Source organism: Alosa sapidissima, chromosome 10 (assembly GCF_018492685.1).
Source record: "Alosa sapidissima isolate fAloSap1 chromosome 10, fAloSap1.pri, whole genome shotgun sequence".
Lineage (NCBI taxonomy): Eukaryota > Metazoa > Chordata > Actinopteri > Clupeiformes > Clupeidae > Alosa > Alosa sapidissima.
This window is the reverse complement of record NC_055966.1, coordinates 6,141,050-6,165,819: the sequence shown is the minus strand read 5'-3', so window position 1 is coordinate 6,165,819 and position 24,770 is coordinate 6,141,050. Positions and strand designations below refer to the sequence as shown.

General features: G+C 45.9%; 3 protein-coding genes across 8 annotated transcripts; 2 read left to right on the top strand and 1 right to left on the bottom strand.

The window, feature by feature from the left end:
* Positions 1 to 239: 239 nt before the first annotated feature.
* si:ch211-154o6.3 (uncharacterized protein LOC563854 homolog) lies at positions 240 to 20,798 on the top strand. 4 transcript variants are annotated; one of them, XR_006034520.1, is made up of 14 exons: positions 262 to 669; positions 2,380 to 2,495; positions 2,836 to 3,002; positions 3,217 to 3,340; positions 3,596 to 3,717; positions 4,149 to 4,235; positions 4,581 to 4,670; positions 5,256 to 5,344; positions 5,703 to 5,949; positions 7,235 to 7,357; positions 7,502 to 7,667; positions 8,236 to 8,330; positions 8,684 to 9,104; positions 20,781 to 20,798. XR_006034520.1 is itself a non-coding variant. In XM_042106329.1 (13 exons), the coding sequence occupies exons 1-13, from the start codon at positions 580 to 582 to the stop codon at positions 8,770 to 8,772; spliced, it is 1,602 nt and encodes a 533-aa protein (XP_041962263.1). In that variant the 5' UTR covers positions 254 to 579; the 3' UTR covers positions 8,773 to 9,187. The 4 variants fall into 4 exon arrangements, 3 of the variants coding, with proteins under 3 accessions (XP_041962264.1, XP_041962263.1, XP_041962262.1); XM_042106329.1 differs by lacking the exon at positions 20,781 to 20,798 and having other exon boundaries at positions 254 to 669; positions 8,236 to 8,327; positions 8,684 to 9,187; XM_042106328.1 differs by lacking the exon at positions 20,781 to 20,798 and having other exon boundaries at positions 8,684 to 9,187.
* Positions 9,323 to 14,566, top strand: LOC121720335 (PILR alpha associated neural protein). 2 transcript variants are annotated; one of them, XM_042106333.1, is made up of 5 exons: positions 9,323 to 9,709; positions 10,215 to 10,267; positions 10,561 to 10,952; positions 11,230 to 11,308; positions 12,289 to 14,566. In XM_042106333.1, the coding sequence occupies exons 2-5, from the start codon at positions 10,257 to 10,259 to the stop codon at positions 12,464 to 12,466; spliced, it is 660 nt and encodes a 219-aa protein (XP_041962267.1). In that variant the 5' UTR covers positions 9,323 to 9,709; positions 10,215 to 10,256; the 3' UTR covers positions 12,467 to 14,566. The 2 variants fall into 2 exon arrangements, with proteins under 2 accessions (XP_041962267.1, XP_041962268.1); XM_042106334.1 differs by having other exon boundaries at positions 9,323 to 10,267; positions 12,289 to 12,432; positions 13,088 to 14,566.
* cops7a (COP9 constitutive photomorphogenic homolog subunit 7A) lies at positions 15,738 to 23,068 on the bottom strand. 2 transcript variants are annotated; one of them, XM_042106332.1, is made up of 8 exons: positions 22,929 to 23,068; positions 21,592 to 21,714; positions 20,890 to 20,965; positions 20,085 to 20,173; positions 19,671 to 19,873; positions 18,504 to 18,609; positions 18,187 to 18,388; positions 15,738 to 16,225 (listed from the first exon to the last, which is right to left on the bottom strand). In XM_042106332.1, exons 2-7 carry the CDS (start codon positions 21,712 to 21,714, stop codon positions 18,215 to 18,217), a joined length of 771 nt encoding a protein of 256 aa, XP_041962266.1. In that variant the 5' UTR covers positions 22,929 to 23,068; the 3' UTR covers positions 15,738 to 16,225; positions 18,187 to 18,214. The 2 variants fall into 2 exon arrangements, with proteins under 2 accessions (XP_041962266.1, XP_041962265.1); XM_042106331.1 differs by having other exon boundaries at positions 18,219 to 18,388; positions 22,929 to 23,067.
* Positions 23,069 to 24,770: the final 1,702 nt, after the last annotated feature.

Here is a 24,770-nt window from a genome sequence, read left to right as displayed (position 1 = left end):
AGTTAAACCATGGCATGCTATGCATTCACTTGGCATATTATAAAATGTAGGATACAGTATGGGTAATAATACAAATTGGAGATATATGAAGATATAAAACACCACTTTTAAGACATAAAACACTAAATTAAACTCATAACTAAAAATACAATGTTTTAGTGGGTTACATTTAAAAAGGAATCATCATAAGAACACAAAGAATAGCAAGCTACGTTGCAAGTTTAATATTCTGCTTTTTTCCTCCACTCGGTGACGCCAGAGAATTACGAATTAATATAGCCTAATTTATAAAGCCATGCCAAAGTAGCTTTCGGTTACTCTTATTTCCTTTGAGTGAGGTCAATAATGCGTAAAGCATTTCCGGAAAGTGAGGTCGTCTTGTGAAAATCCACGACACGTAGCCTGTGAAGTCCCATAAAAGGCAAATGGTTAATTGTTGCATTCGTCGTTATTCTTGCCTATTTCATATACATATGAAAGCTATTATAGGGTTTATATAGATTTTATTCGGTTCCTATCGGAAAGGGAGTATTGAATAGAAGACTAATTCAATTGAATGAGAAGTGTAAACCGAAATAGATGGGGGAGGTGAGAAAACTGCAGAAGAAGTTGAGACAGATTGAGAATCTGGAGATCAAGGCTTCTCTTACAACAGAGGAGAGAGTTAAGGTACAGACACATACTCTATGTTTTTGTATTGATATTAGCTGCCCCATTAACTAATGTTTTGGTCGACTCCGCGCAGATTTCCCTAGGGGCGCAGTTGTTGCCACTGAAATGATCCATCAGGATAGCCTATTATTGGTTGAGCCTACATGGAGGCTATTTCCCCACACTATTTGTGATGCTATAGTGCTCTTGGTCAGACCAACAACAACAAAGTATTAACTTTCACTAGGCCTATCCAATGTTTCAAAACTGACGAAGTTACTTAGGCCAGGTTACTTAGGCTAGGTATCAGACGTAGCCTTGTTATTGCACCTCCTGTAGGCTAGTCTACAGTGGTCTATTGCCATTGGTAAAACGACCTGCCAGTCTTCTAGTGCTATTTTGATTCTAGATAGCAAGCCACAATAGAAATGTTCCCTGTGTATGGTTTTTAAGACAAGCCCACATGATCCACCTGGCCATACAGTTGGAGACATAGGCCTATTATTTTTTGAAATGGGAAATTCTGCACCTTTTTTTGTCTAAATGTATTTGGCCAAAAAGTTGTGTTGCAACTTCATCAGTGTTTGTGACTTTCCAAAACTCATAAAGTTTTGAAGAATTTACTCACATCTGATGTAAGAAATGTTGGTTTAGTTCTTGGTCTTCCAGACATTAAGTTGACCTCCACTGTTCCCGTTAACTGCAGTTTCTTAATTGCACAGTTACTTGAACAGTCCCTTTTACCCTCTACCCTTCTTTTCCTTTGTTGACATCAATTATTTATTTATTTTATTTTCAGAGTGGTAGGCAGCTGTTTAGAGTACCGGTAACCCATGGCTGCTGGCTATGAACAAGCTTATTGCCCTAACAAGCCAATTAAGGTCTGCGACCTTGGTAATAGTTATCTGACAGCTTGAATCTCTTGGGGTGCCCAAACTTTTGAATGGTGCTCCTTTCCTTTTTTACTCTAGAATTGTCCAAAACTAAAATACTGCATGATATTTACTGGAAATGTCATTTACTCACTCAATGGGTGCCCATACTGTGCCCAAATATACAGTACATACATGTATAGATAGATACATAGATAGATATACTTTATTGATCCCTAGGGGAAATTCAAGAATGTACTGTAGAGGTATTATGCTGTGTAATCTATAAAATATATACAAAGGAAGTGTCATTAAAGGAAAGTGAAAAAGATATAAGAAATATCCTTCAGGAGGCAATGAACAATATATACCATGATTTCCTGACTATTAACCAAGGTTTATACATTGATTTTGCAAAATGTCTTCATCTATGAGGTTAATACAAGGGAGCGGGCTAATATGGGAATCCATTTCTTTTCTGCAATTTGTTTCTGATTCATTGGGCTATTGGGCACTGTGGTTAATACATGGGTGTGTTTAATACATGTTTTTTTATTTTTATTATCATTTGCATATAACACTGCCCTGCGGTTTATACACAATGTGGCTAATACACAGGAAATTACTGCATATAGAAGTAATACTGTGTAGCCCATATATTTTTGAAAAGGAACAGTGGTTTTGAATGTTAGTTCTTTTCTAGACATTTAGCTTTTTAATTGGGGACTTCACCAAACTTTGCACATCTCTTCTGTGTCCAGCACACTGTGCGTCTCTGTTTGTTATTGTTTGTCTGCACGTGGTGGAGATACGTAGATAGTGGAATACCCTCTGTCTGTCCATCCCTGTCTCACAGGTCTCAAAAAAGGCGGAGCTTCGCGCCAGATTGGCTGAGCTGCTGCTGCAACTTTCTGGCCCCCAGCAAACCCAAAGCATTGTGGGAAAGGAGAGTGAGAAGATGAAGAGACAAGTGTAAGAGTTATCCGCCGAGGCTTGTTCGGAGGAGAGGCATAACTCTCCCAAACAGCAAACATAATCCACCCCTAGGCCTCCACCATTCACGTCTCGCCAGTATCGATTAAAGAGGGCCACGCTTCTGAAATATTGCAAACGCTCTCTGCAGGAGCACAAATACACGTGCATGTGTGCTCGTGCAGTGCATGTGTTTGAAAGGCTGTTTACAAAGATGTATACATTTACAAATATACATTTACATCTGCATGCACATGCTTCCAATCGTTTCTTTAAGATTCATTAATCATGAAGACCCTTTCATTTGGAATCTTGTTTTGTTGGCTTTTCTCGCCTCAAGGGTGGAGAATCCTGCGGCTCTCTCTGTCCAGTCACCAGCTCCCAAGATGCCCAGAGCTGCAAGCCCAGAAACAGGAAATGGACAGGAGGAAGGGGAGTCGGAAGAAGAACCAGATTCACAAGTCATTCCAGCCTCAACAGAAACCAGCAGCTGGCAACAACAAGAAGGTCTCGTGTTAACCATGTACAATAGCACCCGACAAACGCATACCATCTGCCGCTACTGATAGCATTCACTTTGAAGACGACCCTCTATAATCTGCCCATGGGCCACTTTTGAATCTAATTTGCATGCGGTAAATTGGGATTATTCCAGTACTTGTGAGTTCAGAGAGACAACCTCAAAGCTTTCCATGTTCATTTCAACGCGTTCATGTTTCAGAATCAGAAGTTTCAACCCTTCAAGCATCCTGGGAAGCGACGAGATTTCGGCTTCGAACTCTCGAGGGTCACAGTGACATAATCACTTGCGTGATTGCCGTGGACAACCTTGTGATCTCTGGCAGGTACTCCGAATGGAATGAGATGCAGATTTGTTCACTGTCAGTTTTCTGTATTATTCCGCTTGCTGGTATAAAAAAGTTTGCTAATTTATCACCCATCCTCTTACTTTTCCTCCCTCTCTATATTTTCTCTTTCATTTCCCTCTGGTCCTCCTCTTCCTCCTCTGTCCATTTCCACCCCCACATTTTATTGCTCACCCTCCACCCCTCCCTCTCTCTCTCCTTCTCTCTCTCTCTCTTTCTCGTTTTCCCTTCAAGCCGCGATACGACAGTGAAAGTGTGGCATGTTCCCACGGCAACAGAGCAGCGCAATCTGGGGGGTCACACTGGTGGAGTCACCTGTCTCTGTGCACCCCCTCCGGAGTTCTGCAGGAGGATGGGTATTCTTTTATTGCACACTATTATTTCAATGCTTTCGCATTGTCTTTACAAAGCCATTCAATTGACAACGATGCATTCATGCTTGAATCACTTACGTACCTGTGAGGGCTCATTAACAAGTCTAGTGCCTCATGTTACTGTAAACTGTCAAAGCCTCTTGACTGAGTTAGCCCTCACAGACACATCTGAATACAGCGGTCACCACTCATTCCAGTTTCTCTTTTTTCTCTCTCTCTCTCCTCCATGTCCTCCCCTCATGTCTGTCATGTACGTGCTAACCTTGCTCTTCTCTCTAATTTGTTCACCCCTGTACTCTGCTGCCAACCCTCTCCTCTCCTCTGCCCACTTTTCATGTGCCCTCTTTTTCCTTCCTTCCTTCCTGTCGTCTCTCCTCCTCCTCCCCTCTGCTGTCTGTCTGTCTTCAACTCAGCACGGTTCCTGGACCTCAGTGAAAAGGAGAGATTCATCCTCAGTGGCGCCAGTGACTGCTGCGTGAGCATCTGGGTGCTCAGTTCAGGTATGTTGTGTTGCGCACACACAAACCCCCCCCTCCCCTCAAAACCCCACCACAAGACAGGGAGCTGAGAGATTTATCTCCCAAGGGCCAGCAGCGACATGAGCAAACAAACAAACAAACAGACAAACACGTAAAACAAACACCACCAGCCTGAAATGTGACTCTCGTTGGCAATGGATCAAGTCTCCCAAACGAGGTGTCTGATTGTGACCCAGATTGAGCTGCTCCTCCGACAGCTCCGCGGGCGCCACACGCTGTAGCAGCGCATTCCCGGCACGGGGCCAAGGGGACGCTGGGGGAAATGGCCAGTCTAACCTGTGTGCTCCCGCTGTGGACTGTCTTTAGGGCAATGTGTCAAATCCATCTACACCTTCAGCGCTGTGACAGCCATCTGCTTCGTTCCCGAGGGGCACGGATATATCATCACTGGATCAGGTGAGACAGACTGTGTGTGTGTGTATGTGTGTGTGTGTTTGTGTGTGTGTGTTTGTGTGTGTGTGTGTGTGTGTGGGCGTGTGTGTGTGTGTGCTTGAGCTTGAGCATGTTTGTAACAAAGAGAGAGACAGATAAAGAATGAGAGAGCGCTTTATTTATTTCATTACTCAGAGGGTGGTCAGATCACGAAGAGAGACGATGAAAAGGTGTGTAGTGTTGTTGTGGAGAGGAAGCACTTGTTAGGTGAAATGTTAACACATTCTGATTGCAATGGCGGTAAAAAGACTATGCAAGACAGAATGCATGCATTCTGGCAACAAAGGTGTGTGTGTGTGTGTGTGTTCGCGCGTGTATGTGTGAGTGTGTGTATGTATATGTATATGTATGTGTGTGTGTATGTGTGTATGTGTGTGTGTGTGTGTGATTGTCTGTGAAAGTGCCGCTGGGGGGGAAAAAAGCAGGCCAAACCTGTTACAGGGCATGATGGGAAGTGACAGTCAGAGCTACATTACACTGCTCAGGTGTGTGCTAATTCCTGCCCCAGCTGTCAGCTGACGTTAGCATCATCCTCCGCTCTCCTCCTAGATGGAGGCAAGGTCCAGGCGTGGAGCTGGCAGTCCATGGAGAACTGTCAATCAGTCAACGCGCACGAGGAGGCCGTCACCGCCCTACAGGTGGGGGAACGATGCAGCAACTGCCAACGTTTTTTGCTCACTTGTCTTGAAGGACCCTCTCCTCCTCCTCTCCAAGGAAACTTTTCAGGCAGCCAAGTATCGAACCACCTCATTCCACTGTAATGGTTCACTCTAGTTCAATTTGGGGCAAAAAGAGAGATATTGAATTTACGAATGGCAACGGAATTGAAAAAAAGAGAAAAAAAACTTGCAAATTGCTAGGTGGGCGGCTCGGGATTGCCCCACTCAGTCAGCAGTGTAACCTCTCTAGTGGAGTATAATGCTGAGCTACAGTGGCGCAGAGTGTCACCAGCCGAATGACAAGCTTTCCTCTCCCTGCCCGTCCTGTCCTCCACAGTCCCAGGGTCCCCTGGTGTTCAGCGGCTCGGCAGACGGCAGCCTGTGTGTGTGGGAGGTGCATCCTTCCTCGCACGGAAGCCCCCTGCAGCGGCTCCAACAGTGGGGTCCCTCAGTGACGGGGTGTGGAGGCACCCAGACGGGTCACGGGGGCTCACACCGCGGGCATCTGGCGCTCAGTCCGCGTGGCGACCGCGTCTTCATGGCCAGCGGCAGAGCCAGCATCAGGGTCCTCGACTGGAGGAAGGGTGAGTCAGATACACCACAAGGCCTGTCCATCAGCCTGTTTACTGGACTGCTCTGCACCGTATGCTTTTGAATGGCAGGCCTTGGCACATGTGCATGGCTGGCAGGCTGTGTGTTGGTCATAGCTGCCCTGTCCTTCGGGGATCAAAGGTCAACCCCTCTCACGTAAATAAATGTGTGTGGTGTGTTGCGTCTAACTGATCAGGAGACCATGTCATTGCAGAGCAAATCACAAAGATTCAACTGGTTTCAAACCTGAAGTTGCAGCTTGAAAGCTAAATTAGCTGGCAATGATCTAGTGCAATTACAAAGCCACTAACATTATGAACAGCTCAATTGGACACACAGAACCAAATTATTTTGTGGATATAACCATAATACAATTTTAAACTCATACAAATATCAGTGTTAGCCACTGTCTCACCCCCTTGAGCTATGTATAACTAATTACCATAACAACTGATGGTAATTTTGATACCATAGATTTAATAGAGACCCAGTCAGACCAGTAGGTATGTAGTCAGTATAGTAGTATGAAAAATCAGGAACAGAGTTTATTTACAATGATGCGCATCAAGGGAGACAGCATGACTTCACCTAAAGATCCATCATCTGCTCTAACTAGACAAGGAAATAGTTAGAGTTTAAGTATCCTTCCAGGCTGACGGGAGATGGCGTTGGTCATCCCATCTCATGTGGACTACACTGAATCAGACCCTGATTAGTGGCAGCCTGGCAATCCGGAGCAGATAGCTACTGACGCAGCCATGCAGAACAGTGAAACACTGCAAAGTCATAATATTCCTGCTTATCTCCTAATACAGTCACACACAGATATACACAGGAAAAGTACAGATATCATACAGTCATTACCTAGAATCATACTTTTAGTATCAAAGTGACCTATTAATGAGAAATGGAGAACATTAAACCATATATTGGAATATTGGACATAATGTTCTATTCCACTTTCTCTCACAACGCTCACAGAATCATCCACCATTTTTGAGAGTTACTGCCGCAAGCAGTGGCGCTTTTTGTAGCGGATCCGTTCCACAAGACCATTCGTTACTGAGAGAAGCAAAATCACTTCCTCTGCAGCCTGAGGTGTCATTGTGGTAGTAATATACTAACACTGCCACGGTGAAAATCACCATTTACACTATCGAACATCAGCGATGCCATTACTACCATGGCTGCAACAACTGCCCGTGGCTCAATGGAAGTGCTGACACGGTTTTCTGTCATGTGCCCTGTGTATCTAATTTATCCCATTACCTCCGACAGGCACGGTGTCTAGAATGACCAATCACAGTAGCACAGCCGGGGTGACGGATTGCATCAATCAGACATCTGGCCTACTGATTGGCTCTTGCTTTGATCTGGCTACTGGAGAGAGCACGTTGAACTGTGAGTTTCAGGCTTCAAGTGGCCTTTGAAACTTGAAAATTTAACCTCATCAGGACAACTGTCCTAATCAACTTGAGTAACAACTCACTCTCTCCCTCCCTTCTTCCATCTCTCTCTCTATCTCTCTCTCTCCACCTCTCTCAGTGTTCACGCTTCCCCGGTGCAGGTACCTTGTTTCTCTTATCTCACCTGAGACACCCAGAATCCTTTGCTTCTCGATGTGGCGGACCGCCAGCGGAGACCACCGCTGGGTGACGGGGGGTCGGGAGCTCACGGTGTGGGAGCAGCTCCCATCCAAGACGAAGCAGAAGTAAGCTCCCGGCAGCACCTCGCTGTGTGCACCATAATTGAAGAGCACAGCCATGTGCGCCCCTCTCCCTGCTCCATGTCTGTCTAACAAATCAATGATCGCATCACTTTAACCTTTTCTGTGGCAGATTTGTGTATTGACCGACTTCTTAGCTTATACCATTTAATGAGCCGCTCAAAGTGACTGATGAGGAAGGGCTTGGATTTGTTAATACTCTACATTCATTACTGTGGATTTTCCTTCTCAGTAACTCATAAGTCTTCTCTCTGTGTGTGTATGTGTGTGTGTGTGTGTGTGTGTGTGTGTGTCTGCCTGCCCTGTCTTTCGTCTTTCACGGAGTTGTGTACGGCAGATTGCATCATAATGAGCATTAATTTTTCAAGCTAATAATGAAAGCACAGACCCACTGATGTCCCCCAACCCTGATGCAAGACACACACACACACACACACACACACACACACACACACACACACACACACACACACACACATTAGCCATGATCTCTCTGTCTTGGCCTTTGATGAATGGCCTCGGTCGTGTGCTGACGCTCTGGTGCATCTTGCAGGGGAGACGTTGCAGTGAAGCGAGACAGCCGATTGGACAGTTCACTGATGGAATCTGAAGAGGACTCGGAGGGGGAAGTGGACGAGGAGAGTGATGGTAAGAGACTGGAGGGAGAGACCTTCTACGCTGTCCCCCACCCCCCAGCTTAATTACATATGGACACAGTGCAGAGCATGGAACACCAATGAGTGTAATTGCAGTCTCTATCAAGTCGTCCTCAGCACTCATAATTGTACAGGATGCCTGATTGTGATTGTGTGAATGTGCTTGCGCTGGGATGAACGTGTGGGTAGATGGCTCAGAGGACTGAGAGGAACTCACTTTCTCTCTCTCTCTCTCTCCCTCTCTATCTATCTATCTCTCCTTTTTCACTCTATCTCTCTTTTTTCTGTCTCTCTCTATCTCTATATCTCCTTCTTTCTTTCTCTTTCTCTCTCTCTCTGTTTTAGACTACAGTGAGGAGGACTCCATGCCCCAGGATGCCTCTGACACGGAGGGGGTGGCCGGCTCCTCGTGGCTGCGATGTGTTCTCCAGTGACAACCGGCTGACCGCACCGCCACTGGACCAGAGAGAGGCGACGCCTCTGAGCGATGAAGAGGGACTCAGGGAAGAAGGGAGCGAGGGAGAGAGGATCAGACAGAAGAGAGGAAGGAGAAAAAGAGGAAAGGAGGAAAAGGACAGAGAGAGGGGGGACCGAGTAATAGAGAGAATGAGAGAGAGCGAGAGGGAGAGAGAGAAAGAGAGAGGGAGAGAAAATGAGAGAACCAGAGAGCAGAAAGAGAAGAGAGGGGGAGTGAAGTGTGACAGATTGAGTGAGGGGCGATTGAGAAGAGGCATATGGAGAGTGAGAGAGAGAGAGAGAGAGAGAAGTGAGGAGGAGAGAGCGTAGAGAGCAGATTGTTTTCCATGTAAATGTTGCCTGTTGTTTGCAATAAAACTGCCAAATTGTGAACCACTGCCTCCAAATATTTATCATCCCTGTCGTAGCTGTCTATAAATATCTGTTGCACTGTTCATCACCACACTCAACCTGTCCTTGAGTAAATTAATGGATATTGATTTTCCTCTCTTTCTCTCACCATGCACTCCCAGTCTGTCTTGATTCTACGATCCTCCTGCTCCCCTAAAAATAATTTAATACGTGTTTCTACCACCACTCCCTTTCAAATAGGAATATTAATAAGTCTTTCTGTTTCTTTGTGTCTTTCTATTTCTGTCTTCAAAATCCATTTTTTCCTTTCTGTCCGTTTAATTGAACCAGTTAAAAAGCATAATTAGCATTTAAATCTTTTTCCTACAGTCACCCTCCCTTCCTCCCTCCCTCTCTCTCTCTCCCTCTCTCTCTCTCTCTCTCTTTCTCACTCACTCGCTCATGTCTCTGTCGCTAAGGCAACCAATGCTTTTTCCCACTCCCTCTCCCTATCTCCCCCTCTCGGAGTCTCTTTCCCTCACTCCCCTGCTTCAGCCGTGAGAGGTAGGCATGTCAACTGATCTGTGTGGAGAGAGTGTGTGTTTGTGTGCGTGTGACTGCGTGTCTGAGATTGTCTGGTCTTTGATATGCTCAGGTATGTTTGTGTTGACTGTGTCTGAATGTTTGTGACTGCAGCTTTAATGCATGAAATGTGGAGCCACATGCAAACATGAGGAGCATGCTGTGCACAGGTGTGTGTGTGTGTCAGAGTACTTGCGCATGTGTCTGTGACGAATGGAAGTGTGTGGGATCATTTGATGTGTAATCGAGGCTGAATTTTACTTGCATTGTGTATCTTCAGAGTATGTGTGTGTGTGTGCGCGAATGTGTGTGTCTGTTTGATGTTGGATAAACATGTGTGTGTGTGTAAGTGTTGGAGATGACAGGGTACTCTTCTCAAGCATCTGCTCAGTGTCGTTTGTGGGAGTCGAGAGTAAATCTCTTTTCTTCTCTTTCCTCTTCTCTCCGTTGATCTTCTCTTCTTTCTTTTTTCTTTCTCTCTTCCAAGAGATGGTCGGTGGAGTAAAGGCTCATTGAAAAGACTGAAGCGATGGAGCGATGGTAAGAAAGAGTGAGCGAGAGAGAGAAAGAGTGAGAGAGACAAAGAGACACCTATTGACACAGTGGCTGACACTGATTTGCCTGTCCAGATGTTAATGTTTACCTGTTTGTAAAGTGCTTTTTTCCCTCTAAATAAAGTGTTTTTTGCCTTGTTTTCTGCCATCTGTTGTTACTTCCATATTTATCATGTATATCACGTTTTCTTTGTTTTCTCACTTTCCTGTTTGTGTGTTTTGTGTTGTTGTTGTCTCGGTTGTTGTTGTTGACTGGGTGTCTCCATCGCTCCCACTCAGCTCCATCCCTCCTGCCTCCGCTCTCTACTGCCTCCTTCTGGCCGCTGTGGTGACGTGCCCCACCCGGGGTGACTCGAACGAGCCCAACTGGGAGGAGCTCGGCGAGATGCAGGTGGAGGCGCTCTCCGCCCAGCTGGCCGTCACTGCCCAGGCCACGCCCACGCCCCTCTGGGCAGTGGTCTGGGGCCCGACGCAGACCCTCGAGGACGAGACGCAACACTTCCTCCCCAGCCAGGAAACGGACCACTGGCAGGCGTCCACCGACGAGACCTGGCCGCATCACCAGAGCCCCCCGACCACCCAGACACAACAGCAGCTCCCGTCCCTGGAGGCGAAGGACGTGGTGTCTGGCGACGACAGCAAGACCGACACAGAGGAGGAGACTGAGGAAGGTGGGAACGGGCGGGTGGACAGACCTGCACTCACTCCCTGGAAACGGTTTTGTCCCTTGAAAAAGAGGGAACTTAAGCACCTACTTTGGTGTTATTGACCCACAGGATCTGTGCTGTCTATGCTCCAGGAGCACTTTGATTACACACATTACACAAAGAGCAGACTTCAGTACGATCAATAGAGGCGCCAAGCCTCACCCGCTTGGCCTGCACTCATCCCTCTCTGTCTCCCCCTCTCCCTCTCTGTATCTCTCTATCTCTCTCTCTCTATCTCCAGTGGATCCTCAGTTCTATGTCACAGTGACCATCTCATCTGTGCTGATTCTTGCAGCTGTCATCATAACTGCCAAACTCTGGTAAGATCTAACAGTTTTTCTTCTCCACCACCATCAGTCCATCCGCTGTTGAGAGAGAAGAAAAGACAAGCTAGTACAGATAGATGACTATGTGAGTGAGTGTGACTCACTAGTGTGGTAAAAGATGCAGGAATTCTCTCATTTCATGCCAGGCAGGACAGACATTCCACACCCAGTTCTTGAGGGCTATTACCGGAAGCTTTTACTGCCTCCACTGCACAGCCAGCCATCTTGCAGTGGAGAGATGAGCGGTAGGATTGGCTCACTTAAGACACAATTTTCTCAAATAACTCGGGATAAATGTCTGTAGGCGAGCCCCCCACCCTCCCCAGCCCTGTGATGTGTGTGGGCATTGGAGAAGCCCCATTTCCTCTCTGTGTATCTATGGTCTACTTGGCGTGTGCTCTCATAGCGTTCGCTCTTCTCACTTACCACATCATTCTTACTCCCCCCCCCTCCTCCTCCTCTCACCTTGCATGTTGAGCTTCTCTTCTGTTCAGTGTTTACAGTCCTAATGATGCCGGACCTCTGGGGGCAGGTCAGCAGGGCCGTGTCCTGCTTTCTCACACAGTCCAGCCTCTCAGGGCTGAATATGAATGTTGCATACTGCTGTGTGCCGTCGTGCCATACCTGTGGCGCCCACTGGGCCAGTATAACTGGGACCCCTCCTTTGACAGATGTTAGCCTGTAATTGTTCTGTATAATCCCCACTCTGCTGTCCCACACCTCTCTATACCTACTGTGGTTGTCTCTCACTTTCCCTTTCTTTCTTTCTTTCTTTCTTTCGCTCTGTCCCTTCTTTTCATTCCTCCCCTTCCTCCCTCTATCCCTCCCCTGTTCCATAATTACGGTGTTTTAAATGAATTGGCTGAGTGCATTAACCCCCCTCTCAGTGTCAGCGAAACGCGCGTGTTGATGCTAAATGGCCCTGTCGTGCACTCCATCACACGCTCCGTCTCGCGCTCTGCTCCCTCCTCCAGTTACGACCGCAGCTGTTCCCGGCATCCACCTCCGCTCTCCCGCGGCGGGGCGCCCCCCCTGTCGCTCGCCATCCCGCGCGCCCTCGCCCAGGAGGACAGTAGGCAGACGCTGCACAGCACCCCCTCCTTCGGCGACAGGGAGAGGTATCTGCATCTGCGTGTGTGTGTGTGTGTGTGAGTGTTATGAAAGGCGGGGGGGGCGTATTATTTTGTATTCCAGTCATAAGTGTTTTGCCAATCCAAGTAATGTTGCTAAAATACAGAATTATGCACATGGACATGTGGGCTTTGTGTATTGGACACGTGTCTATCTTCATATCAGGGTGATGACAGCAGAGATTGTAGTCTACTCTGTATCAACAATGGGTGTTTGTGTTATTCTGTGTGTGTGTGTGTTTGTTTGTTTTAGTGTGGCATATTTGTGTTTAGTTGTGTTTTGATATGAGTGTCACAGGACATGGTTGATCATATCTGTGTAATTGCATGTTACTCTGCGCGCATGTGGGGGAAGGTGTTTCCTCAAGCATCAACAGTGCTACTTGTCATTATTTAGCATCCAGCGCTTAAGTCTCCAGATCTGTGGATCTGTCAGTGTGAATATTGCCACTGCCAAATCACACTGCAGTAAGCAGTGAAAGCAATGTCCGTGAAATAGGACTCTTTTTTTTTCTCTCAGGGAGAGGATTTTCAAGTTAATCTCATACGGGATAATGGAGCACAATTTCTCCTCTCTGTCACTTCCCCTCTTTCTCTCTCTCCCTCCTTTCCCTTGTCTTTCCATTCTTGTCTTCTCCTGCAGGATTCCTGTGGTCAATCTCTAAGGACGACTGTTTCCACAAATTTGATAAGCATTTATACCGGCCACTGAGAATCTGCCGTTGGTGTGGAGAGTGTGTGTATATACAGTACATATATCTATTTTGGACTATGAAACCAGGAGTTTAGGTGTTCCTCGTCCATTGTGAGAGCTTCCAGCTCAGCGACGTAGATCACACACACACAGCTGCGGCCGCTGGCTTCGTTCCTCTCCGCTCCTCTCTTCTCTTCCACCATGACACAGAGTGTATTTCATGTTTTGGCAGCACTTGGCTCCCCGCGTCCTTGTTGATGAACATAGCCATTCCAAAAAGCTGTTCCACCACGCGCAGTGCAGTATGTCATGGAGTTGGCTAAAGACACCGTCATCAAATCATTTACTTGATAAACATCAGTTTGTGCCAGTGACATTTTGGCAGGGAGAGTTCTTGAACTACTGAGTGCCTCCCTGTCACCCCCACCCACCCACCCGCACTAAACTGCAGGTGCAGTTGGTGGCTAGAGTGCTTAATTGGATTCTTTTTTTTTTTTTTATTAAAAAGAATTGACTCGACAGTCAGTTCTAATAAAACGATGGTACTTAAGGTCTTAAGATGTTGATGATCAGACAATTCGAGGGTGCGAAAGCACACAAATTAGCATTTTAACAAGCTTCATTAAGGAAGGACACAAGCGCAGAGCCAAGCAGAATTTCTGTGACATACAATTGCTTTCTAGACTGTTCTGTTTTCTTTAGTTATCTCTTGACCATGACATTCAGCACTGACAGGTACTGCCACATTAGCTAGTGCTACAAAATGTTCTAGAATGATCCTAACACCAAGTGCTCATAGTGTGTTAATTTTAGCTCACTGCTTTGGACTAAGATGAGGAGGAAAGAAGGTAGAGACTTAACCCTACTCAGCAGAAGGGTTAAAATAATCAGGGCCCCCCCCCACCCCCACCCCCAAAGACCAGGAGGTGTGTGTGTGGTGGTGGTGGTGGGGGGTTATCTTTCAAAGCTGAGTGAACAGTGTTAGAGTTAGCCTGATGGAGCTGTGCCAACACGTTTAACATAATCCCTGAGGTAGCCATCCTGGTATTTAAGGCACACCTCCACTCTTGCTCACATGGGAAGGCTCAGTCAGAAGTTGAGAATGTCCTTAAAACTTTGCAGTATGCACTTTTGAATGTTATGCCAACCAAAACATGAGATGATGAGAAATGTTCTCTTGCTTCCAACTGCAGAGGGTGGTTGAGGTGCGACTTTGAGGTCTTCGACTATGTTCAGCGTCAGGTTAACCTCCACTGAGTTTGGGGAATAGCCCCCTCAGTGGGTGTTCACTACCGTGACTGACTTTATGTGCTGTGACATCGTATGTAGTTTGTTCAGTACAGTATTATGTCATCTGAGTCACATTGCTGTGAAACTATGGACCACTGTACACGTTAACGCTCAATAAAGAGCTAACACTTTGTGATGCGACAGTGTCAAGAATCTTTTTTTCTTCCATGCAACATCACACACACACACACACGTTAGCCAAACCAGGACACGATTGATCTAACTTCACTCACTGACAGTTACAGTGTGTGGCTGCACTCAATCTTCTAACAACACAGTGAACTCTTACTCACAGATTTCAGCAGACACATAAGGATGACAAATTCATCTTGTGTGTGCGTGTGCAAACACACACACACACACACACACACACATAAACTCCCGTCTCTTGCTCACACACACACACACACACTTTCACACAGTCGCACATCCACACACGTGTACAGCTGCAAAAGTTCACAGCTCCCATCTGCTTAGAAGTGAGCGACTGTGAAGCTGTGAGGCTCATTCGCGCAGACTGAAATTAACACTGCCTATTTATAGAGTAAGGGATACTGAAGGAGAGAGAATGAGAATCAGAGAGGGATCTGAGCAAGAAAGAGAGAGAGAGGGCCACGGTGTCGGAAAAGAAGTGGATCATTCCCCCCCCCTCCCCCCTGCCAGCTCCCCTCCATCTGAGAGAGGGTGCCAGGGGAGTTAATCACTACCATTAGCGTCCCACAGGAGAGAAAGACGAGGAGAACAGGGGGGTAAGAATGGGACAGAAGAATTGTGCGAGATAAAAAATAGCAAAGTAAGAAAGGCTTTAGGCTAAATATTCAGATGAAATACAAGTGCGTGTTTGTGCATGCATAAGTGAGTGTGTTGTTTTGTGTAAAGTGGAAGGGTGTGTGTGTTGCTGTGCAGTGAATAGATTTATGTATGTGGTAATTTGTATGAGAGCAGGGGCAGGCATTGTGTGTGTGTGTGGTGATGAATGTGAGGACCACTGCTCAGTGTGTATATATGTATATAATTGCGTGAGTGTGTGGGCGGTGTGATATACAGTTATGTATGTATGTGTGTATGGGAGGGAGTGTGTGTGTGTGTGTGTGTGTGTGTGTGTGTGTGTGTGTGTGAATGTAACCACGTAACAGATTGAGAGGTGGTTCCAGTGTCTAAGCGCTAATTCTACTGGGGGGGGGTTTACTAATTAATGCCTTGACCTCCAAACGGATGACCCCCTTTGGTGCGTTAACATTTCCTCACACGCCCCACAGAGCCCCATTTTTAAACACAGTCCATAAAAAAGAGAGAGCACAGGGGGGGATGAAAGAGTGGTACAAGGAGCAATTTATTCTGTTAACACTTTACATCCTGATTCACGGTTGACCCCATGCTTAACACACTCACCGAATCAAATCGAAAACAAAAAACAAAAACAAAAAAAAAGAGAAAAGGAAAACCAATAAGAATACCCACACATACATATACACACGCGCGCAAGTCTGTCTAATCCACCAGACCTCCATATGTGATTGTAGACTCCAGAGCCTTTCGACTGGGAGTTGGGTTTTAAGAGTCCGGATTATGTGCAGCAGTCAGTGAATTAGTCCGTGAGTGGTGTAGTCAGTCAGTCAACCTGCCTGCCTGTCTGTCTGTCTGCCTGCCTTCCTCTGTGGCTGTCTAGTCTGCCTATCAGCTATCCTGTATATCTGTTTGCGGTCATTCTTTCCTTCTGTGACGGGAGGTCTGGCGGAATCTCTGGTTGGTTGATCTCAGTTGGACTTTGACCAGATCTTCCCACTTCCACGAAGCCTGTCAAGACACAAGGGAGCGACTAAATTATACATAAACAAAAACACAACGCGCACACATCCATATTCATGACTCTGTTCAGTTCATTTGATGGCATTTACATAATTTAACATCCAAGGTTGTTTCAGACTCTCTTTCAGAGTGCTCCGAAAGTCCCCTACAAGAGGGTGTTAGAGACGTGTCCAGTGATCATTTAAAAAACACATCAACGGGGACGGGATCAGCCACTTCCCCAGGGAACCTGGCGGTAGGCTTCACTCAAAGATTTAAAAATATAATGCAAGTAAAAGCTGATCTGAAGTATAACCTGCTAGCAGCCAGGTATGATTTAACAGCCAGGTATGATTTAACAGCCAGGTATTATTTAATAGCCAACTATGTCCCTCCCTACTATGGGAATACCTGACAGGTGAGGTGCAGTTCTGCTCTAAGCCTCCACACATGGGCTTAGTCATTACTCCACCCTTCTATTCTGGGCTACTCCACCAACCCCTCCATGCTCCATTCTGCCATATGAATACTTGTCTGGGCATTAAATGACAAGAATCAGGGGATACATCTGGGTGGTAACCTCTCAATGACAATTTGATGAATATATTACCTTCAATAAAGGCAGTCTCCGAATGGTTTAAAAAATGTAGGAGAGCGTTTTTTCCCCCTTCCTTTGTCAATTTCGGAACAATGGGCACCTCATTTAAGTTTAATTGGGACAATTGGACCAGGGAAAGCCCCAGTGGGCCGGTAGTGACATGACACAATAATATTAAAGTGGAGCAGCGGGGAGCTGAAGGAGAAAAAAAACAGAATTACAGTCGGCTAATTAAGTTATAACAGCCACGGCAAGCGTGAATGCTACTCCCACCTTCTTTGCCAGCTAAGCCCTTTAAACCCCCCATCCTAGCTACTGGATTGCTGCGACTCCAGGCAGATTTCCTCTGGAAAGCCTCCATCAGTGAGGAGAGAGCGAGCGAGCGAGCGTGCGCACGTGTGTGTGTGTGAGTGAGTGAGTGAGTGAGTGAGAGAGAGAGCGCGGACGAGTAATAAATAAATAAATAAAGTTAAATAAGAAATCAAAAATGCATGAGCGGAGCGGAATAGGAAGTTAAAAACCGGACAGGCTGGAGGAGATGTCTCCCAAGGATGGGCGGGAAAGTGATGCCTTATTTCTACTGGCCCCCAGTGAGGGGGAGATTAGCAGCATCAAGGCCACTGGGGGGCAAAAAAACACTTAGAAGAGGCAGACACTTACTCTCAGACTTGCTGACTCTGAACCGAAGCGAACGCAACTGTGTGCCTCTCCTGGACGACTTCACTTAGGATAGCAGAGCAGAGCAATACAACCTATGTAGCACTCTCCATCTTATGGCTTTCTTTTAAAAAGCAGAAGGGGCCAGTGAAGGTAAAGGCTGACTTTAGAAAGCGACTAATCGATAACTGGCATTCGTACTCACATCAGTTCAGTGTCATTAGCTATGGCTAATTGACGTTAGCCAGGCTTGTGTTTGTGACGCGGGGATGAGATGGTGCCTCAGTCAGATATGCCGTGCTCCAGTCAGCAGTGGCGGCGAGTGGGGATGGCCATACGGCGGTGGCGGCGCCGAGTTGCTGGGCGTAGGGGGAGCGCTGGGCCCGGCAAGTCACATTCAGCCTGTGACAGCTGACGTTAATTAGCTAATTAAAGCGATGCTGTCGCCGAGGTAGCGGAGCGCGAGTGTGTGTGTGTGTGTGTGTGTACGTGCCTTCCACACGCCACTGAAGCTTATTCCTATGCAGCTGTGTTTCTCTCTGCTTGTCAGAGCCCCCACAAAATGTCACATGTACGAGTTGCTGGCCCAGACCACACTGGTGGCCATGTTCTTCAGTGTCAACACCCTCTCAGCAGCCACACAACAAGCAGCTGGATGCAGAAATTGCGCTCACAGCAGTCAGCTCAGACAAAGGAGGTAGTAAGATAGACTCACGTAAATGAAGTGAAGAACACCATCCTCCTTACCCTTTGACTTTGGAACTTTTCTTGCCAGGTTGCCGTGGTTCCTGAGAGGAGGCGGGGTCGCGTGGCTCCGCTGGCTGATCTGCATCCTGATTGGATGCAGCGCCAGCGGGGGCGGGGCCGGACGACGGAGAGGCAGAGCTTGCTTTCAGGGTTTTCTGTAAATTAGACACCTGAAAAACCGACAAAAAGAGTGTCAACACACCCCTCACAATACACAGGGTGCACTCCATTTACATATGATGCTGCAGAGAGTAGAAAAGGCACACAATGTAGTTGCACACTCACTTCTGTCTCCACCTGAACTTTGACCTTCAGCTGGCTTTCTCTGTACTGATTGGCTCTGGAGACCTGCTCCTCAATCCCACACAGCACCGCCTCACACCCCGCACACCTGAGAGATGGAGGGAGGGGGCACAGAATGAGGGAAATGGAGAAAAGTGGATGTGAACTCCCAAGAGGCCCCTTTAATGCAACACACTGAAATGCAGAGGAGGGCACTAAGCAGAAGAAAAGTGCAGTGGAAAGTCTCTCATGTCTTCTGATTGATTTGCCATGTTGCTGCTTTGGCCATGATGGACTGACTAACACACACACACACACACACACACTTCCAGATCAACTAAATTCAAGATCAGTTTATGAAACTTCACTCTCACATTTTTCATCAAGTGAAACAACAATATCAGTCCCTGGCTCAAAGAGAAAAAGCTGGCTCCAACCTCACCTCTATTCAAGAAACACTATTACAGAAAGTGTTCAGGTGGTTTCTGGTATGCCAAAGTGCTCTAACTAATGCACTACTAATACCTGCAAAAATATAGCGACACCCAGAAATGGAGGTTGCAAATGGGCGGCTATAACTCAAGTCACCCTAAAAGGGCCGCCAACATCTTATCAGAAAAAGCACTGAATGAAACCATCTTTGCATTTGGTTACTCCACCTTCCCATTTCTGTGTCTGATTTAGGAGACACCTCTATCAAAATGCACCTAACAGTATTATGAAAGTGCCATACATTATGGCTGGAACAGCCTTGCTGGTGTCAGGCTGCAGTGATGCTGCAGCTCCACTGCTGATGGACAACACTGATTCCCTACCAGTTATTTCCCCAGGGAGCAATCCGTGAGCACATGCTGCTTAAGTGTGAAGTTGCAGCACGTACTTAAAACTCCACTAATAAAAATAAAACTTTGCTATTGTGCGGAGTACATTTGACATGTGTTGCCATGGCAGCAATAAAACAAGGCAATTTCAGACAAGTGTGTGCTCTTAAAGCAGATAGATGAAGCCTAACTATGAAAACTGAGGGGGCAAAAGTATGTAAACCACAGAGTAGAAAAAATATACACTGCTACCTTGCCAAGCTCAGAAGCACATCCTTCACACACACACACACACACACACACACACACACACACACACACACACACAAACACACACACAAACACTCACCATTCCTGTAGTGTGTTGGCGATGTTGGGCAGCTCGTTGGGGCCCAGGTCGCGGCCCACGCTGCAGTCCACCTCCACCTGCTGGTTGCGCTGGTCCAGCTTGCCCTGGATGATGTCACAGTAGACCGCTTCGATCAGCAGGTCCTCCAGCTCCCGCACGTTCTTCAGCTCCAGCTGCTGCAGCAGCAACGAGTACGGCAAACACTGCACACACACGCACACACACACACAAAATCAAAGGCAAGGACAATCAATATGTTTATATGAGCGTTAGGAGAACTGAGCAGAAAATGAATTGATGAGTGACTGAGTGAAAATAAAAGATAACCTGAAAAAAATATTTGTGAGCTGTGTGCCTTGTTAAGAATTATGTTAAAAGTGGAAAATAACACTTTTAAAGCTGTTGTAGACTGACCTTGAGATTGGAGGCCAGGCTGATGATTGACAGGTGGCGGAGCTTGTTCTTCTGGGCAGGGGTCAACTCAGGCAGAGAGGCTGCCCTCTCTGAGGAAAAAAGAGAGGGGCAGAGGAGGCAGGCACATTAGCAGAAAATAGTGCGGAAACGGGGAGAGAGGGAGAGAGAGAGAGAGAGAGAGAGAGAGAGCGAGAGAGTGCAAAAGCCATTTGCATCCTAATTCCCCTCAGCATGAGTCATACTGGGAAGGCTTTTTATGAAAGCCACATAACATACATTTTATTGCAGCATGTTGCGATTTACCCAGCTCTGGGGGAGGGAAAGGTCTTAGACACATCCGGTGGGATATGGGCAGAATAAACCCATCGCACTTCACTTTCACCGTCTGAAAACGTGTGTCCTGTCCTAGCATTGAGCGGTGGACATACACACGCACACCAGGAGGGACCAGCAGTGTCATACGTTTAAAAAAAAAAAAAAAAATGACTTCAGACACCGGTCTTAGAGTGACAACACACACCAGACCTGATGAGTCACTGCTCTAAAAGCCGGCCAGTGGGCAGGGCTGCCGCTGTACACCCTTGGGGGCAACACAATTTACGCACAGCTTCAGTCCTATAAAACAGTCTGCCAGGCAGCAGGACAGAACATCATCTGAGATCAGTGTGTCCCCTTACAGGCAGGGGAGGGAATGAGAGAGAGAGAGAGAGAGAGAGAGAGAGAGAGAGAGAGAGGGAAGCACGACTAATAAGAGAAACAGCTTTTGGGCATGATGTTTATTCAACTTGTGTGTTGTCATGGTTACCTTTGTAGTCGCAGTAGGTTCCATAGGCAAAAAGATTGAGCAGCTGATACACAGGAGCATGGGGACCAGTCTCCAGCTTGGAGGGAAACAGAGAGAGAGAGTAAGAAAGAAAGAGAAAGGAAAGAGAGAGATTCAGATGAAGGGAAGGAGAGAAGGCGCAAGGGACATTAGGATGTAAAGAGAGAGTGAACAGGGAGCCAGAGGGCACCAATTAGACACTCAAAAAGTACTGCCTAACTCTGGGCAACAACACAGTTGTTTTGCCACTGTTTATGTAACAAACCATACAGTTCTCAGATACACACAGGTCATAGGATAAAATCATGCCATCCCTTGAAGAGATGCTAGGTTTTAGGATACCGAATGTGCACTGACTAGGTATAGGCGTATTACTGGAGGTGTGTTGACCATTGGTTCTCCAGTGAATTCTTATCAAGGTTGCATCGTTCCCTTCTCTTCATGGCAATGTTTAGAAATCAGGATCTCTTAGGCAGTCTGTATGTAAGTGGTTCATTCTCTCAGCCTGGACTACCTTAACTACATTAGTTAAGGAATGTGTTGTGCTAAGCTGCATTTGAATTAAGATTTATTTTTCACATGAAGCCTTTCTTAAATTTGAAAATGACCTGGCCTGAAAACATATTGCCAATCATCTTATGAGCGTGATGTTTGAGACGTGCAAGTGTTGGTTATTGTATTTACCTCTCTGACATTGGGGAGCTCCAAAATGTCTGAGAACACATAAAGCCCTGGGGTCTCCAGCAGAGAGCTGATGGCCTGGGCCAGAGCGGGACCTGAGAGAGACAGGAGCTGCTCCACCTCCATCTGATCCACGGATGCGTTTATAGACGGACACAAAGAAATGGATGGTCAGCATCAAATAAAAAGGTAAGGGAAAGTATTGGCCATTCACTGTTAGTCCCGAAACGTTAATTGTAAGAGCTGATATTTATTACACCCAACACAGCAGAAACTTGACGTTGCCCATAGATCAGCACATTATTTCCATCGGTTATGTCCATCTGTTCAAGATTTTACGTTTAACACTTCGGCTGGAGTATTTATTACAAAGTCAGATGATGAGGGGTCTCTTCAACAGTACATAGTCAGCATTCTTGGTGTCAATTTGTTTCTACTAAGGGAAACGTCAACACAGGAATAACAGAATTTATCGAATACCAAAAGCTTGAATGAATCGATATTTTTGACGGCCATGAAATCAGACACAGGTTACAGATATCAATGCTCCAGGCAACATTTCAAGTAATAACAAGGATCATAGATCCGATCTAGCCTGCAAAAAAATACTTAATAAGCATATTGTTTGTAAATCAGCTTGTTAGCTAACATTAGCTGCCCAATATTAAGGTTTCTGCATGATAGTTAGCTGGTTAGCCAGTTAGCTTGCTAGATCACTCCGTAAATTACAATCTGACAAGCCCAGCTTCTGCATGGTTAAATAATGATAGTTCTTCATCATCATGAATTGACATTCGCAAATAAATTGTTTCTCATTCATTACCCTGTTAGGTTCGGGGCAAGTTTCTTGCTAAAGTTAGCCTACTCAAAAAACCTTTAGCTGCTACCAGAGAATGTCTGCTACGTTAACAGTTACCGTTACGGGACTTTATCTTGTCGATTCATGTTAACTTACATCGGTGTGGAAATATTTTCTAATCTTTACTATTTACTTAAATTCCCATGGTGTGAACAAGAAACATTGCTTAGAGGTAATGTACATCTAATACAACAAAGGACACTAGCAAGCAAGCAAGCTAACTTTGTAAAACTGAGGGCATAGAAGCTTCCAGCGATGACAGACCACCCGGCTTACAGAATTGGCTAACGTTAGCTATTGCTACCAAAGCAGTATCACCAGGCTTCACAGGGAAACACTAGGCCTTGTACTCTTTGCAGACTATCAAGAGCAACAGTCTCTCAGATCTTACATTCAAAACATAAATACTAAAACGACATGTATATAAGTATGTCCACAAATGCTTCCACACAAATAAGACATTAAGTAACGTGTTTGTTACCTTGATATACTCAACGTAGTTAGTCTTCCTTTGGGTTGCTCACTTCCGTCAGCACAGCTTCCACAACAATGTTAGGTCTTCGTCTATTGGACGAAAAGAGAAAAAAGGAGGGGCAAAAAGAGATTGACGTGAAACAGTAGAGCTGAAGAAGAGACTTCTTTTCGAACAGCGGCCACCAGTGGTTTACATAGATTAGAACATGGAAGTAGTGTGTGTGTGTGTGTGTGTGTGTGTGTGTGTCTATACAACACACACTAGCCCAAAACTACCCCCCCCCCCCAGATTTATGAAGGCTATCTATCTATCTATCTATCTATCTATCTATCTATCTATCGCAAGTGGGCATTATTCTGTCATTTATAGTCTTGGACGGATACGCTACAGATACATTCATGATAGGCCTACACCCCAGCAACAGGATATTCTCCATGCCCAATAAAGGCCACACTCCCAGGAGGACCATTCCTTGATCTAAAACCCAGCTCTCCTGACATACAAATAAGTGACATTTACATATGAGGCACGGGAGCAGCTTAACTGAGCAAAGGCATCAAAACATACTCTCAGGGACATGGAGAGAAAACACTATTTGAGGAGCTAAGGCAGATGCAAACCTTTTTCTGACAACTTCACATTAGTCACGTGTATATGTGTGGGTGTGTAGCCTATGTGCCACGCGCACGCACGCACGCGCGCGCGCGCGCACACACACACACACACACACACACACACACACACACACACACACACACACACACACACACACACACACACACACACACATGTTTAATATCACTGCATGCCAATCTTCAACTCCCTCTAGTGTCACATCCAGTAGGTTTGCCATTTTGACTGCAGTTCTGTCCTTGAAAGATGCCCTGTGCTTGTTTTACTATCCCCATGTTGTGAAATGTATCTGGCATCAGTCCACAGTCTGTTTATTGCCTTCCTGAACTAGCAAGTGTCAGTCCCCACTGCTCATTTAGGATCAGCACACTGAGCACAGGATTTTCTATGGGATACCTCTTTCGTTAATTGGTATAATGTGATTGCAATGCCAAGCTATTTGGGAAATGTGGGGCAATACAGTTTGTTTCCCGCATCTCCTTTATTTTTTTTATTTTTTTATTTTTTCATGGAACAGATAGAGGCTCTACACAACCAAAGAATAGAAATGAGAAGACAGAAGGCAAGGGAGTGAAGGATGAGGGGGATTAAGGAAAAACTGTATGGTGAAAATTGAAGCAGTTCAGCAATGTGCTTAATGGTTTTGAGAGAGGAATACATCTCACTACAGAAAGCCTGTGTATTATTTTTGAGTGACTGTAGAACAGCGCAGAGAGAGTGTTGTGAACAAAAAGCTTCTTGTGAACATTTTCAAAATAAGGATTATAACTCCTTTTGTAGCTGCTGTCTTCCTTCGAGTCTTTCTGATCAATTTTTTATGGTCTGTTGATGCAGGTCCAGGTTGGTATGTGGCACACAGTGGTAGCTATCAGTAATGCAGTGATTGAATATTTGAATTCCAGCGTTACCATGACCTCCTGCTGGCTCTCATATCTTAGAGGGTTTTTTTGTGTGGATGGACATAGACGACCGACCGGCTCCTCCATTTCAGGAATAAAAGAAATGTTTGGATGAGAACTTCAATTCCATCCACAGATTATACCCTGGAAAAGAGCACAGTGAAATGCAAAGTATGAGTCAGCCTCTGGGGTATTCAGAGTCCAATAAAACTAAAATCTGTTATGGTTTGTTCAGGGGTTTAGCAATGAATGTTTAAAACGTTTTTCCTTTGTGACGACTCGTACAAATGGGTAGGCATAAATACAATATAACCAT